Source organism: Doryrhamphus excisus, linkage group LG6 (genome assembly GCF_037039965.1).
Source record: "Doryrhamphus excisus strain RoL-2023G ecotype Guam linkage group LG6, RoL_Dexc_Guam_v1.1, whole genome shotgun sequence".
NCBI lineage: Eukaryota > Metazoa > Chordata > Actinopteri > Syngnathiformes > Syngnathidae > Doryrhamphus > Doryrhamphus excisus.
The window spans coordinates 3,250,001-3,265,292 of record NC_136362.1 but is presented as its reverse complement, the minus strand read 5'-3'; the positions used below and the strand labels follow the sequence as shown (position 1 = coordinate 3,265,292).

At 40.6% G+C, this 15,292-nt stretch overlaps 1 protein-coding gene across 3 annotated transcripts in view; it reads left to right on the top strand.

The window, feature by feature from the left end:
* The window catches only part of LOC131138558 (neural-cadherin-like), a 126,752-nt gene that overhangs the window by 36,124 nt on the left and 75,336 nt on the right, over positions 1–15,292 (top strand). For all 3 annotated transcript variants that reach the window (XR_013627476.1, XM_078791134.1, XM_078791135.1), the window contains exons 2-6: positions 2,703–2,900; positions 5,255–5,480; positions 7,103–7,307; positions 12,530–12,641; positions 13,675–13,924. Coding sequence is in view for 2 of the 3 variants with exons in the window: in XM_078791134.1 (XP_078647260.1) it covers positions 2,703–2,900; positions 5,255–5,480; positions 7,103–7,307; positions 12,530–12,641; positions 13,675–13,924 (991 nt within the window). In the remaining variant the exon portion in view is untranslated. The remainder of the gene's footprint in view (positions 1–2,702; positions 2,901–5,254; positions 5,481–7,102; positions 7,308–12,529; positions 12,642–13,674; positions 13,925–15,292) is intronic.

The window sequence follows — 15,292 nt, the reverse complement described above, 5'->3', positions numbered from 1 at the left end:
GAGCAAATAAACTGAATGCAATTGGAACATTCGGGTCCATGTACATATACATGGACCCTATTGGTGAACGACACATGGTTCTTGAAAGTAGGTAGGATTTTAAGAAGTAGCAGTCCATGAATGAGGGCCGGTGTTTTTCCAGGGACAGCATGTGGATTAAAAAGTGGATTAAAAGTACATATATAGCCTCCAACCACACGCAGGAAACCTTTTACATAATGGGATTGGGAATCCCATAGCCATATTTACCTTTAGCCTTTGGGTCGCTCACCTGTAAGCTGGTGTGTGACTTAGCGGTTAGCGAAAAAGCAAGAAGAAGAAGATCGAGACGTGCTGATCAGTCCAATCAGGTATCAAACTGCAGGCATGCGTCTCTGCATGTGATATGCGGCGACATGGCTGCTTCTTTTCTGGGTTGAAGCAGATGGCCTGCTGAACTGCTTGGCGTCTCATCTGACGTTTCTTCATGCCACATGGACACCAGATCATAGCATTGCAGAAATAGTGCCTTCGTTCAATTGCTCGCTCCACTTTTACAACCATGAAACACCACTACCTGTGGGCAGTACCGTGCTGGACGGTTTGTAGTATTAGTACTACAACGTACTGACACAACTGGTTCCTCGTGTATTCGTGATTCAGCACACATGGTCCTGCAAATTTGTAGGATTTTAGTAAAAAAAAACAACAACATATTCCAGGTATTCCTCAAAAAACATGTTTTTGATATCATACTGTTCACATTTTTAACTTATCTTTTATACATTTTAAGAAATTTTAGTTTTTGTGTTACTACCCCAACCTTCCATAAGTGGGTCAAAAATGACCCGGTCAGGTTGTTTTCTTGAAATATCTTCGTAATGAAAAATTGTTATCATTTCATATTCCAGGTATTTCTCAAAAAACATGTTTTTGATATCATGACGTTTACATTTTTAAGAATTTTTAAGAAATTGTAAGAAATTTTAGTTTTTGTGTTACTACCCCAACCTTCCATAAGTGGGTCAAAAATGACCCGGTCAGGTTGTTTTCTTGAAATATCTTTGTAATGAAAATTTTTTATCATTTCATATTCCAGGTATTCCTCAAAAAACATGTTTTTGATATCATGCCGTTCACATTTTTAACTTATCTTTTATACATTTTTAGACATTTTTGTTTTTGTGTTACTACCCCAACCTTCCATAAGTGGGTCAAAAATGACCCGGTCAGGTTGTTTTCTTGAAATATCTTTGTAATGAAAATTTTTCATAATTTCATATTCTAGGTATTCCTCAAAAAACATGTTTTTGATATCATGCCGTTCACATTTTTAAGAATTTTTAAGAAATTTTAAGAAATTTTAGTTTTTGTGTTACTACCCCAACCTTCCATAAGTGGGTCAAAAATGACCCGGTCAGGTTGTTTTCTTGAAATATCTTTGTAATGAAAAATTTAATAATTTCATATTCCAGGTATTCCTCAAAAATCATATTTTTGATATCATGCCGTTCGCATTTTTAGGAAATTTTAAGAAATTTTAAGAAATTTTAGTTTTCGTGTTACGACCCCAACCTTCCATAAGTGGGTCAAAAATGACCCGGTCAGGTTGTTTTCTTGAAATATCTTTGTAATGAAAATTTTTTATCATTTCATATTCCAGGTATTCCTCAAAAAACATGTTTTTGATATCATGCCGTTCACATTTTTAAGAATTTTTAAGAAATTTTAGTTTTTGTGTTACTACCCCAACCTTCCATAAGTGGGTCAAAAATGACCCGGTCAGGTTGTTTTCTTGAAATATCTTTGTAATGAAAAATTATCATTTCATATTCCAGGTATTCCTCAAAAATCATATTTTTGATATCATGCCGTTCGCATTTTTAGGAAATTTTAAGAAATTTTAAGAAATTTTAGTTTTTGTGTTACTACCCCAACCTTCCATAAGTGGGTCAAAAATGACCCGGTCAGGTTGTTTTCTTGAAATATCTTTGTAATGAAAATTTTTCATAATTTCATATTCTAGGTATTCCTCAAAAAACATGTTTTTGATATCATGCCGTTCACATTTTTAAGAATTTTTAAGAAATTTTAGTTTTTGTGTTACTACCCCAACCTTCCATAAGTGGGTCAAAAATGACCCGGTCAGGTTGTTTTCTTGAAATATCTTTGTAATGAAAAATTGTTATCATTTCATATTCCAGGTATTCCTCAAAAAACATGTTTTTGATATCATGACGTTCACATTTTTAAGAATTTTTAAGAAATTTTAAGAAATTTTAGTTTTTGTGTTACTACCCCAACCTTCCATAAGTGGGTCAAAAATGACCCGGTCAGGTTGTTTTCTTGAAATATCTTTGTAATGAAATTTTTTTTATCATTTCATATTCCAGGTATTCCTCAAAAAACATGTTTTTGATATCATGCCGTTCACATTTTTAACTTATCTTTTATACATTTTAAGAAATTGTAGTTTTTGTGTTACTACCCCAACCTTCCATAAGTGGGTCAAAAATGACCCGGTCAGGTTGTTTTCTTGAAATATCTTCATAATGAAAAATTGTATTGGTATCTGGCTGGGCGGATGCTGGGCGGCTGCTGGGCGGCTGCTGGGCGGCTGCTGGGCGGCTGCTGGGCGGCGCACCTGGTTCTAGTGGCTGCTCATCTCCCCTCGACACACATGCTTACATGACAGCTGTCACTTTGTGTGCCCTTTCCTCCAGGCCCCGACTGGTACCTGAACAAGGTGAAGCTGACAGTCACTGATGTCAATGACAACGTCCCGGAGTGGAATATGAAGCCTTACCCTTACCAGGCCGGCGTGTCGCCTGATGCCCCCGCAGGGACCTTTGTTTACCAGCTCCGGGCCCTCGACGGGGATGAGGGCCTCGGCGGAGAAGTGGAATACTTTTTGGCTGATGGTAAGATTTCATACGTTGAAATGAACGGCTTGGAAAAAAAGTAGCTCGACACGCCGCGGAACCGTGGGAATAAATCCAAGTCGTCAGGCCCCGGCACAGTCACTCAGACCTCCAGCCCCGGGCGGTCACACAATCATTCATGCGTTCATACGCGATGAAGGCGTCCATTAGTTTTTTGTCTCTTTCACAACATCTATATCGACTCCAGAGGCCTTCACACGTTCTGTTATTGTACATCCGCGGCTGCGTTTACGTCGGCCTCCGTTTTTCTGACACGCAGACAATCACAAAAAGCACACAGACATACTTACTGTGTTGGAAGTGGGCCAAACCGCCAGACCCCCTGGTGGTTTTCGGGGGTAGAGATTTGTCGGCATGTCGGGGGGGCGGGGGACTGGGGGTGGGGGGGGTACTAATCTCCCGACGGGCTTTTACAAAACACTACTGACTTCCCTCTGATTTACATTAGTCCATTGCACAGCTCCCCGATGTGCGAGTTCAAGCATAATTGCCAAAGGACACCCGTGCCCCCCCGTGAACCCCCCCCCCCTCCTCATGCATGCTCACAACTACTGTAAGTAGCAAGGTCTTCTTCAAGCAGCGTACGCCAAATACTTTTTCCTCTTCAAAGCAATTCCAACCATCCAAGATCATTTATTTAGGTCTGATTATGCGCTCGGATCCAAACGCCTCCAGAGGATGACAATCAGCCAGGCAAGGAAGTCTGACCCCGTTTGAAGCTTCACCGCTGCCACAGATTGGGATTGTTTGCTGACATTAGCTGGGGAAATACTACTACTGCAAAGGAGTATTTTATTCAGAGTGGTACATCAAATTGTGTTTTCATATTTCGGTTTGGGCCTCCGCATATATTCCGGTTTTCTTCCCACATTCCAAAAACATGCTAGGTTAATGTTGCTCTGCTGTTTTTCAGGATGTAAAGGTCAAAGATCCTCAAAATGACAGGAACATGTTTTTAAGAACGTACGATTCAAAGATCCTTTAAACAACAGGAGCACTCTGCTGTTATTAAGAAAGTAATGGTCAAAGATCCTCTAAACGACAGGAGCACTCTGCTTTTTTAAGAAAGTAATGGTCAAAGAGCCTGTAAACGACAGAAGCACTCTGATGTTTTTAAGAAAGTAATGGTCAAAGATCCTCTAAAACACAGGAGCACTCTGATGTTTTTAAGATAGTAATGGTCAAAAATCCTTTAAACGACAGGAACACTATGCTGTTTTTAAGGATGTAATGGTTAAAGATCCTCTAAACAACAGGAGCACTCTGCTGTTTTTAAGATAGTAATGGTCAAAGACCCTCTAAAACACAGGAACACTCTGCTGTTTTTAAGATAGTAATGGTCAAAGATCCTCTAAAACACAGGAACACTGCTGTTTTTAAGGATGTAATGGTCAAAGATCCTCTAAACAACAGGAGCACTCTGCTGTTATTAAGAAAGTAATGGTCAAAGGCCCTCTAAATGACAGGCGTACTCTGATGTTTTTAAGAACGTAATGGTCAAAGATCCTCTGAACAACAGGAGCACTCTGCTGTTTTTAAGATAGTAATGGTCAAAGATCCTCTAAACAACAGGAGCACTCTGCTGTTTTTAAGGTAGTAATAGTCAAAGATCCTCAAAACAACAGGAGCACTGCTGTTTTTAAGATAGTAATGGTCAAAGACCCTCTAAACAACAGGAGCACTCTGATGTTTTTAAGGTAGTAATAGTCAAAGATCCTCAAAACAACAGGAGCACTGCTGTTTTTAAGATAGTAATGGTCAAAGATCCTCTAAAACACAGGAACACTGCTGTTTTTAAGGATGTAATGGTCAAAGATCCTCTAAACAACAGGAGCACTCCACTGTTATTAAGAAAGTAATGGTCAAAGACCCTCTAAATGACAGGCGCACTCTGATGTTTTTAAGATAGTAATGGCCAAAGATCTTCTAAAACACAGGAGCACTGTGCTGTTTTTAAGAAAGTAATGGTCAAAGATCCTCTGAACAACAGGAACACTCTGCTGTTATTGAGAAAGTAATGGTCAAAGATCCTCTAAACAACAGGAACACTGCTGTTTTTAAGATAGTAATGGTCAAAGATCCTCTAAACAACAGGAGCACTCTCCTGGTTTTAAGATAGTAATGGTCAAAGATCCTCTAAAACACAGGAACACTGCTGTTTTTAAGATAGTAATAGTCAAAGATCCTCTAAAACACAGTAGCACTCTGATGTTTTTAAGATAGTAATGGTCAAAGATCCTGGGGGTGTCCCTAATTGGTGGTATCCAAGCCAAGTTACGTGGATCATCTTCTTCATCTCCGCCTGACAGTCTTGTGTGTGTTTCTGCTCTCAGGAGGTGACGGCTGCTTTTCCGTGGACAAGAAATCGGGCCGGGTGTCGAGCACGGGCCACACGCTTCAGAAGGCCAGAGAGTACTTGTTAAGCGTAGTGGCCATCGACGGCTTGGGCGGGCGCAGCCCCCCCGCGATGCTCTCTGTCATCGCCGGAGTCAGAGCGCCGCAGTTCAGCAATACGAGCTACTCCATCTCCATACCAGAGAACACGCCTGAAGGACAGCCGTGAGTACAGCATGTGTAAACAGGAATGAATTATGGCTGACGCACGCCAGCAACATCGTTATTTTCCACCGTGGTCATGCTCCGCCTCGTCGCGTTGAGAAAAGCGAAAAGCAGCAGGAAGATGTGCTGATGTTGCCCTTTGACATTTTTCAGTATAAGAAGAAATTATGTGAATTTTTTTTAATTCAGTTACATTTTCAGAATTAATTCATGAAAAACTGTGATTAATCTGATTAATATTTGTAATCATTTAACAGACAAACAAACATTCCCAACCACATTCATATTCATTCATTAATTTTCCTATTTTTTCCTCACAAGGGTCGCAAGGGGTGCTGGAGCCTATCCCAGCTGTCTTCATTCAAGAGGCGGGGTACACCCTGGACTGGTCACCAGCCAATCACAGGGCACATATACACAAACAACCATTCACACTCACATCGCCAATTAAGCTAGAATGTTTTTGGAATGTGGAATGTGAAACCGGAGTACCCGGAGAAAACCCACGCATGCACGGGGAGAACAAAAAGAGATGTCCGAGGGTGGATTTGAACCTTGGTCTCCTAGCTGTGAGGTCTGAGCGCTAACCACTCTACCACCATGCAGCCCATATCATTATTATTATTATTTTTCATTCATTCATTTTTTACCGCTTATTCAAACAAGAGTCGCGGGGGGTGCTGGAGCCTATCCCAGCTGTCTTTGGACAGGGTACACCCTGGACTGGTCGCCAGCCAGCCAATCACAGGGCACATATAGACAAACAACCATTCACACTCACATTCATACCTATGGACAATTTGGAGTCGCTAATTAACCTAGCATGTTTTTGGAATGTGGGAGGAAACCGGAGTACCCGGAGAAAACCCACGCATGCACGGGGAGAACAAAAAGAGATGCCCGAGGGTGGAATTGAACCCTGTTCTCCTAGCTGTGAGGCCTGTGCACTAACCACTCAACCACCATGCAGCCCATATCATTATTATTATTATTTTTCATTCATTCATATTTTACCGCTTATCCAAACGAGAGTCGCGGGGGGTGCTGGAGCCTATCCCAGCTGTCTTTGGACGGGGTACACCCTGGACTGGTCGCCAGCCAGCCAATCACAGGGCACATATAGACAAACAACCATTCACACTCACATTCATACCTATGGACAATTTGGAGTTGCCGATTAAGCTAGCATGTTTTTGGAATGTGGGAGGAAACCGGAGAACATGCAAACTCCACGTAGAGATGTCCGAGGGTGGAATTGAACCCTGGTCTCCTAGCTGTGAGGTCTGAGCGCTAACCACTCGACCGCCATGCTGCCCTGGACAATACCTATGGACCATAATTTGGATGGCTAATGAAGCTAACATGTTTTTGGAATGGGGGGAGGAATGATTGGGGGAGATTGCCATGGGTCGTACCATTTAGGGCAGTACAAACCTGTCAATCATAGGAATGATTACCAGTATCCATATAAGTATATGGCATTATTACAAAGTACTGGCAAGAATCAACTGGCTGTATTTTTATTATTTTTCCAATGGGTCTTATGGTCCTTGATTTCAGAGCTTTCAGAGTCCCGTTTTATTCTTCTTCTTCTCCCCAATGATTTTGTGTTTCTTCCGCAGCTTCCTCGCCGTGTCGGCCATTTCCTTCCAAAAGCAGCCAATCAGCTACAGCCTGCTGATCAATCCCAGCAGCCTTTTCAGCATTCAGCAGGAGTCGGGAGAGATCAGCGTGACCCGGACGCTGGATTACGAGAGCGACCAACGACGGTACCTACTGATGGTGCGAGCCAGCGAAGAACCGGGCGGACTGAGCTCGGCCGCAGAGGTTAGTTCCGAAAGAGCCCACGCCGGTCGCAATCTGAGATGGACTCTGATGTTCTATTACCGAGACCGTCACACAAGAGTTTCCTGTCGCTGGGATGAATTTGTGCGGAATGAAAATGTGCCGGGAATAGCGGGGCCCGCAAATCTCAGGCCAAGCAGCTTTTCCCAAAAATGATCCTGGGAACACAGGAGAACTCTGCTGTTTTTAAGATAGTAATGGTCAAAGATCCTTTAAAACACAGGATAACTCTGCTGTTTTTAAGATAGTAATGGTCAAAGATCCTCGAAACGACAGGAGCACTCTGCTTTTTAAAGAAAATACTGGTCAAAGATCCTCTGGGTTAGGGCGGATTGCGGCTGAGGGTCTTTTGTCTGAAACGCACAGCAAAGTTCAAAGTTCAAAGATCGTCTAAACGACAGGAGCACTCTGTTGTTTTTAAGATAGTAATGGTCAAAGGTCCTCTAAACGTCAGGAGCACTCTGCTGTTATTAAGAAAGTAATGGTCAAGAATCATTTAAACGACAGGAGCACTCTGCTGTTATTAAGAAAGTAATGGTCAAAGATCCTCTAAACGACAGGAGCACTCTGCTGTTTTTAAGAAAGTAATGGTCATAGATCCTCGAAACGACAGGAGCACTCTGCTTTTTTAAGAACGTACTGGTCAAAGATCCTCTGGGTTAGGGTTAGGGCGGATTGCGGCTTAGGGTCTTTTGTCTGAAACGCACAGCAAAGTTCAAAGATTGTCTAAACCACAGGAGCACTCTGATGTTTTTAAGATAGTAATGGTCAAAGGTCCTCTAAACGTCAGGAGCACTCTGATGTTTTTAAGATAGTAATGGTCAAAGATCCTTTAAACGACAGGAGCACTTTGCTGTTTTTCAGAAAGTAATGGTCAAAGATCCTCCATACAACAGGAGCACTCTGCTGTTTTTAAGATAGTAATGGTCAAAGATCGTCTAAACGACAGGAGCACTCTGATGTTTTTAAGATAGTAATGGTCAAAGGTCCTCTAAACGTCAGGAGCACTCTGATGTTTTTAAGATAGTAATGGTCAAAGATCCTTTAAACGACAGGAGCACTTTGCTGTTTTTAAGAAAGTAATGGTCAAAGATCCTCCATACAACAGGAGCACTCTGCTGTTTTTAAGATAGTAATGGTAAAAGATCCTCTGAACGACAGGAGCACTCTGCTGTTTTTAAGATAGTAATGGTCAAAGATCCTCTAAACGACAGGAGAATTCTGCTGTTATTAAGAAAGTAATGGTCAAGGATCCTTTAAACGACAGGAGCACTCTGCTGTTTTTAAGAAAGTAATAGTCAAAGATCCTGCAAACAACAGGAGCACTCTGCTGTTTTTAAGATAGTAATGGTCAAAGATCCTCCAAACAACAGGAGCACTCTGCTGTTTTTAAGATAGTAATGGTCAAAGATCCTCTAAAACACAGGATAACTCTGCTGTTTTTAAGATAGTAATGGTCAAAGATCCTCTAAACGACAGGAGAACTCTGCTGTTATTAAGAAAGTAATGGTCAAGGATCCTTTAAACGACAGGAGCACTCTGCTGTTTTTAAGAAAGTAATAGTCAAAGATCCTGCAAACAACAGGAGCACTCTGCTGTTTTTAAGATAGTAATGGTAAAAGATCCTCTGAACGACAGGGGCACTCTGCTGTTTTTAAGAAAGTAATGGTCAAAGATCCTGCAAACAACAGGAGCACTCTGCTGTTTTTAAGATAGTAATGGTAAAAGATCCTCTGAACGACAGGGGCACTCTGCTGTTATTAAGAAAGTAATGGTCAAAGATCCTCCAAACAACAGGAGCACTCTGCTGTTTTTAAGATAGTAATGGTAAAAGATCCTCTGAACGACAGGAGCACTATGCTGTTTTTAAGAAAGTAATGGTCAAAGATCCTCTGAACGACAGATAGTAATGGTCAAAGATGAAAATGTGCCGGGAATAGCGAGGCCCGCAAATCTCCAGGCCAAGCAGCTTTTCCGAGAAATGCCAGGTTGTAAATTGGCTGACAAGGCTGCTGTGATCCAAAGTCAGCAGTGACCCTTCCGACACCGCGAAGGGGAAGCGGCTTTGGTTTCTGTTGCCACGGCTGAGCGGCGCTGAAATGCGAGCAAAATGTTTAAGAGGAGCGAAGTCGGTCTCTTTTGTTTCACTCGTTTGAACGTGTGATCTGGAGATGAACTGTGTGAAATATGGAACATGCTCAAAGACGCTTGGCACAAGAATCCCGAAATCTTAAGACACCATCTACAAACAGAACATTCCCAGATCAAATATTTATGAATTTATGAAATCTGTTAAAATATGAATGCAAGGAGTTAGTTTCACAATGATCATGTCGGCCAATTACTCGGAAAAATCTAGGAAAACATATCCCAGCTATTTTAGGACTATTACTCAGCTGTCACATAAGGATGAAATGGTCAAAGATCCTCTTAACGACAGGAGCACTCTGATGTTTTTAAGGATGTAATGGTCAAAGATCCTCTAAAACACAGGAGTACTCTGCTGTTTTCAAGATAGTAATGGTCAAAGATCCTCTAAAACACAGGAGAACTCTGCTGTTTTTAAGATAGGAATGGTCAAAGATCCTCTAAAACACAGGAGAACTCTGCTGTTATTAAGAAAGTAATGGTCAAGTATCCTTTAGACGACCGGAGCACTCTCCTTTTTTAAGAACATACTGGTCAAAGATTCTCTAAACGACAGGAGCACTCTGCTGTTTTTAAGACAGTAATGGTCAAAGATCCTCTGGACAGGAGCACTCTGCTTTTTCAAGAACATACTGGTCAAATATCCTCTAAACGACAGGAGCACTCTGATGTTTTTAAGGATGTAATGGTCAAAGATGCTCTAAAACACAGGAGAACTCTGCTGTTTTTAAGATAGTAATGGTCAAAGATCCTCTAAAACACAGGATAACTCTGCTGTTTTTAAGATAGTAATGGCCAAAGATCCTCTAAACGACAGGAGAACTCTGCTGTTATTAAGAAAGTAATGGTCAAAGATCCTCTAAACGACAGGAGCACTCTGCTTTTTTAAGAACGTACTGGTCAAAGATCCTCTGGGTTAGGGCGGATTGCGGCTGAGGGTCTTTTGTCTGAAACGCACAGCAAAGTTCACACATGCTTGGAACATAAGGATGAAATGGTCAAAGATCCTCTTAACGACAGGAGCACTCTGATGTTTTTAAGGATGTAATTGTCAAAGATCCTCTAAAACACAGGAGAACTCTGCTGTTTTTAAGATAGTAATGGTCAAAGATCCTCTAAACGACAGGTGAACTCTGCTGTTATTAAGAAAGTAATGGTCAAGGATCCTTTAAATGACAGGAGCACTCTGTTGTTATTAAGAAAGTAATGGTCAAAGATCCTCTAAACGACAAGAGCACTCTGCCTTTTTAAGAACGTACTGGTCAAAGATCCTCTAAACGACAGGAGAACTCTGCTGTTATTAAGAAAGTAATGGTCAAGGATCCTCTGAACAACAGGAGAACTCTGCTGTTTTTCAGATAGTAATGGTCAAAGATCCTCTGAACAACAGGAGCACGCTGCTGATTTTAAGATAGTAATGGTCAAAGAATCTCTAAACGACAGGAGCACTCTGCTGTTATTAAGAAAGTAATGGTCAAAGATCCTCTAAACAACAGGAGCACTATGCTTTTTTAAGAACATACTGGTCAAAGATCCTCTAAACGACAGGAGCACTCTGCTTTTTTAAGAACATACTGGTCAAAGATCCTCTAAACGACAGGAGCACTCTGCTGTTTTTAAGATAGTAATGGTCAAAGATCCTCTGAACAACAGGAGCACTCTGCTGTTTTTAAGATAGTAATGGTCAAAGATCCTCTAAACAACAGGAGCACTCTGCTTTTTTAAGAACATACTGGTCAAAGATCCTCTAAACGACAGGAGCACTCTGCTGTTTTTAAGATAGTAATGGTCAAAGATCCTCTGAACAACAGGAGCACTCTGCTGTTTTTAAGATAGTAATGGTCAAAGAATCTCTAAACGACAGGAGCACTCTGCTTTTTTAAGAACATACTGGTCAAAGATCCTCTAAACGACAGGAGCACTCTGCTGTTTTTAAGATAGTAATGGTCAAAGATCCTCTAAACGACAGGAGCACTCTGATGTTTTTAAGGATGTAATTGTCAAAGATCCTCTAAAACACAGGAGAACTCTGCTGTTTTTAAGATAGTAATGGTCAAAGATCCTCTAAACGACAGGTGAACTTTGTTGTTATTAAGAAAGTAATGGTCAAAGATCCTCTAAACGACAGGAGCACTCTGCTTTTTTAAGAACGTACTGGTCAAAGATCCTCTAAACGACAGTAGCACATTCCAAAAACATGCTAGGTTGCTAATACATGCTAATGTTGCTCTGCTGTTTTCATGGATGTAAAGGTCAAAGATCCTCAAAATGACAGGAACACTCTGCTGTTTTTAAGAACGTACTATTCAAAGATCCTTTAAACAACAGGAGCACTCTGCTGTTATTAAGAAAGTAATGGTCAAAGATCCTCGAAACGTTTTTAAGGATGTAATGGTCAAAGATCTTCTAAACAACAGGAGCACTCTGATGTTTTTAAGGATGTAATGGTCAAAGATCCTCGAAGCGTTTTTAAGGATGTAATGGTCAAAGATCTTCTAAACAACAGGAGCACTCTGATGTTTTTAAGGATGTAATGGTCAAAGATCCTCTAAACGACAGGAGCACTTTGATGTTTTTAAGATAGTAATGGTCAAAGATCCTTTAAAACACAGTTAGTTTCACAATGACCATGCCGGCCAATTACTCGGCCTCGCGGATTCAGGAGAAAAATCTGGGAAAACCTATCCCAGCTATTTTAGGACTATTACTCAGCTGTCACTTCACACTTTGCACGCGGCGCTGACGGGGACCTCGTAGGGCGGATTACGGGCTGAGGGTCTTTTGTCTGAAACGCACAGCCAAGTTCACACATGCTCGGAACATTTCTATTTTGGACTCGGAAGGGAACGGCGGCGTGGAAGATAAAAAGCCGTGTTGAACTAGCAACTTAAGAAATGGAAAAATGTAATTTCGGGTCAGCTTGCTGTACGGAAAAATAAAAATCCAATGCTTGTTTTGCTTGGATTTGGGTTTTTTCCAAGAGAAGGTCATTTGATGGATTTCTATTCTGGTTATTCCCAACCCCCCCCCTGCCTCCATCTTGTCTTGCTAATCAGGTTCAGGTGCTGATAACAGACCAGAATGATTGTGTCCCCGAGTTCCTCCAATCCATCTACAGCGTGGATGGAGTCCCAGAGACTGTAACCACGGCAACATCTCTCCTGCAGGGTAAGACACTTGACCCCATCTTTGAAGTTCAACTCTTACTTCCGTATGCTGCGGTGAAAATTATTTTTAAAAGATTGTTTGGAAAAAAAAACAAAAAAACAACAGCTGGCCTTTGGGAAAACGCCGAACGTCTTTGAATAAAACCTTGACTTTGCCGCATAATATTCCGTTTTTTTTTTTGCCTCATAATATTCCAGGAAAAGTGATTGATCTCAAGTCTTAAACTGCAGTAATTAAACATAAAATGAATGTATTCAGTCGGCACGGTGGTCAAGTGGTTATCTCGAAGACCTCACAACTCGGAAACCAGATTTCAATTCCACCCTCGGTAGAAAGAGGTGCAGAATATAGAAGATCTAGAAAGCTTTCTATGCGGGTTATTGAGTGTAGCTGCTCTATAGTAGTCCACAGATCCGGGAACTCATTCTTCATGGGTTTGATCTCAAGTCTTAAACTGCAGTAATTAAACAAAAAATTAATGTATTCGGGCGGCACGGTGGTTGAGTGGTTATCTCGAAGACCTTACAGCTAGGAGACCAGATTTTAATTCCACCCTCGGTAGAAAGAGGTGCAGAATATAGAAGATCTAGAAAGCTTTCTATGCGGGTTATTGAGTGTAGCTGCTCTATAGTAGTCCACAGCTCCGGGAATAATGCCTCGCCTTTAATACGATCATAAAACATGTCATTCCAGAAATAATGATAAGCGGCGGTCAAGTGGTTAGCGCTCAGACTTCACAGCTAGGAGACCAGGGTTCAATTCCACTCTCTGCAATCTCTGCATGGAGTTTGCATGTTCTCCCCCGTGCATGCGTGGGTTTTCTCCGGGTACTCCGGTTTCCTCCCACATTCCAAAAAAAAAACAAGCTAGGTTAATTAGTGTGAATGGTTGTTTGACTATATATGTGAAATCTCTGAGAAATTTTATATAATAGAGCAAAAGCAGGCTAATACTACGTAGCCTACTAGTAGTACTACTACTATGAATGTAATTGTTTTTTATGTCATGCCCCCCCCCCCAACCCCCCCACTAGTGTTGGCCACTGACTGCGACTCCGGGTCCAATGCAGACCTAACCTATTACACTCTGAGCCCAGACTTCAGCATTTCACCGCACGGTACCATTTTCCCCGCCGCCCGGCTTGACTACGAGAGGCCGAACCATCTCTATGAATTTGTAGTCATGGCGGTCGACGGTGGGGATGGGCCTCACTCCGGCACCGCCACCGTCCGAGTCAGGATGGCAAATGTCAACGATGAAGTCCCGGAATTCTCCCAGTCCACGTGAGTACCTTTCCCTGGCTTGGACACTGAGTTGCTGCTAAAACAAACACTGATGAAAATAGGATTAAAAAATTATTAAAAAGAAGTAAAAAGTATTGAAGGGTAGCGGCAAAAACAGCAACTGTGGAATCTCTTATGTATTGTTTTCCCGGGAATTTTTAAGTTTTGTGTAAAAATCAAATCAAAAACAAAAGGAATAATAATAATAGTCATCATCGTCATCTAAAGCTTACAAGTAAACCCTAATAATCGTAGAGACTAGATTACGAAATATCTTCGTAATGAATTTTTTTTATCATTTCATATTCAAGGTATTCCTCAAAAAACATGTTTTTGATATCATGCCATTCACATTTTTAAGAATTTTTAAGAAATTTTTGTTTTTGTGTTACTACCCCAACCTTCCATAAGTGGGTCAAAAATGACCCGGTCAGGTTGTTTTCTTGAAATATCTTTGTAATGAAAATTTTTTATAATTTCATATTCCAGTTATTCCTCAAAAAACATTTTTTGATATCATGCCGTTCATATTTTTAACTTATTTTTTATACATTTTAAGAAATTTTAGTTTTTGTGTTACTACCCCAACCTTCCATAAGTGGGTCAAAAATGACCCGGTCAGGTTGTTTTCTTGAAATATCTTTGTAATGAAAAATTTTTAATAATTTCATATTCCAGGTATTCCTCAAAAAACATGTTTTTGATATCATGCCGTTCACATTTTTAAGAAATTTTAAGAAATTTTAGTTTTTGTGTTACTACCCCAACCTTCCATAAGTGGGTCAAAAATGACCCGGTCAGGTTGTTTTCTTGAAATATCTTCGTAATTAAAATAAAAATTTTAAAAAAAGGGAAAAATGAAGATGTTTCTAACATGAAATCATTCTTGTGTGGTCCTAAATATAATACAAGTTATTATTCCTAACCAAAATGGCTAAATTGGAATAAAAAGGCATTTTTATTCTAGTAGGGGTCATTTTTGACCCACTTATGGAAGAGTGTAGGGTCCAGTCACTAAAATATTAAAATATTAAAATCTATTCAGGTACTGCTAACCATGTGTAGTTTCAGCCGTTTGTAGTATTTTTTGTCTTGAAATAAATATTAATACATTTATTTATCTTTTTGTTCATAAAATATAGCAAAATGCAGTAAAATCTCAGACATATTGCAAATGGTGATTAATCATGGTTAATTAATTAATCTGATTAAAAAATGAAGTGTTCCACAGCTCTAGCTAAGTATCTAAAAAGTACAAGTTAGAGTCGCGGTTGAAAAGAGCAGATAGAAGCCCACTTCGGAATTCCTATTTAAATTAGGTGGGCGATGCCCCAGGAAGACAAGTCAATGGAGTGTAGCGTGTAACGT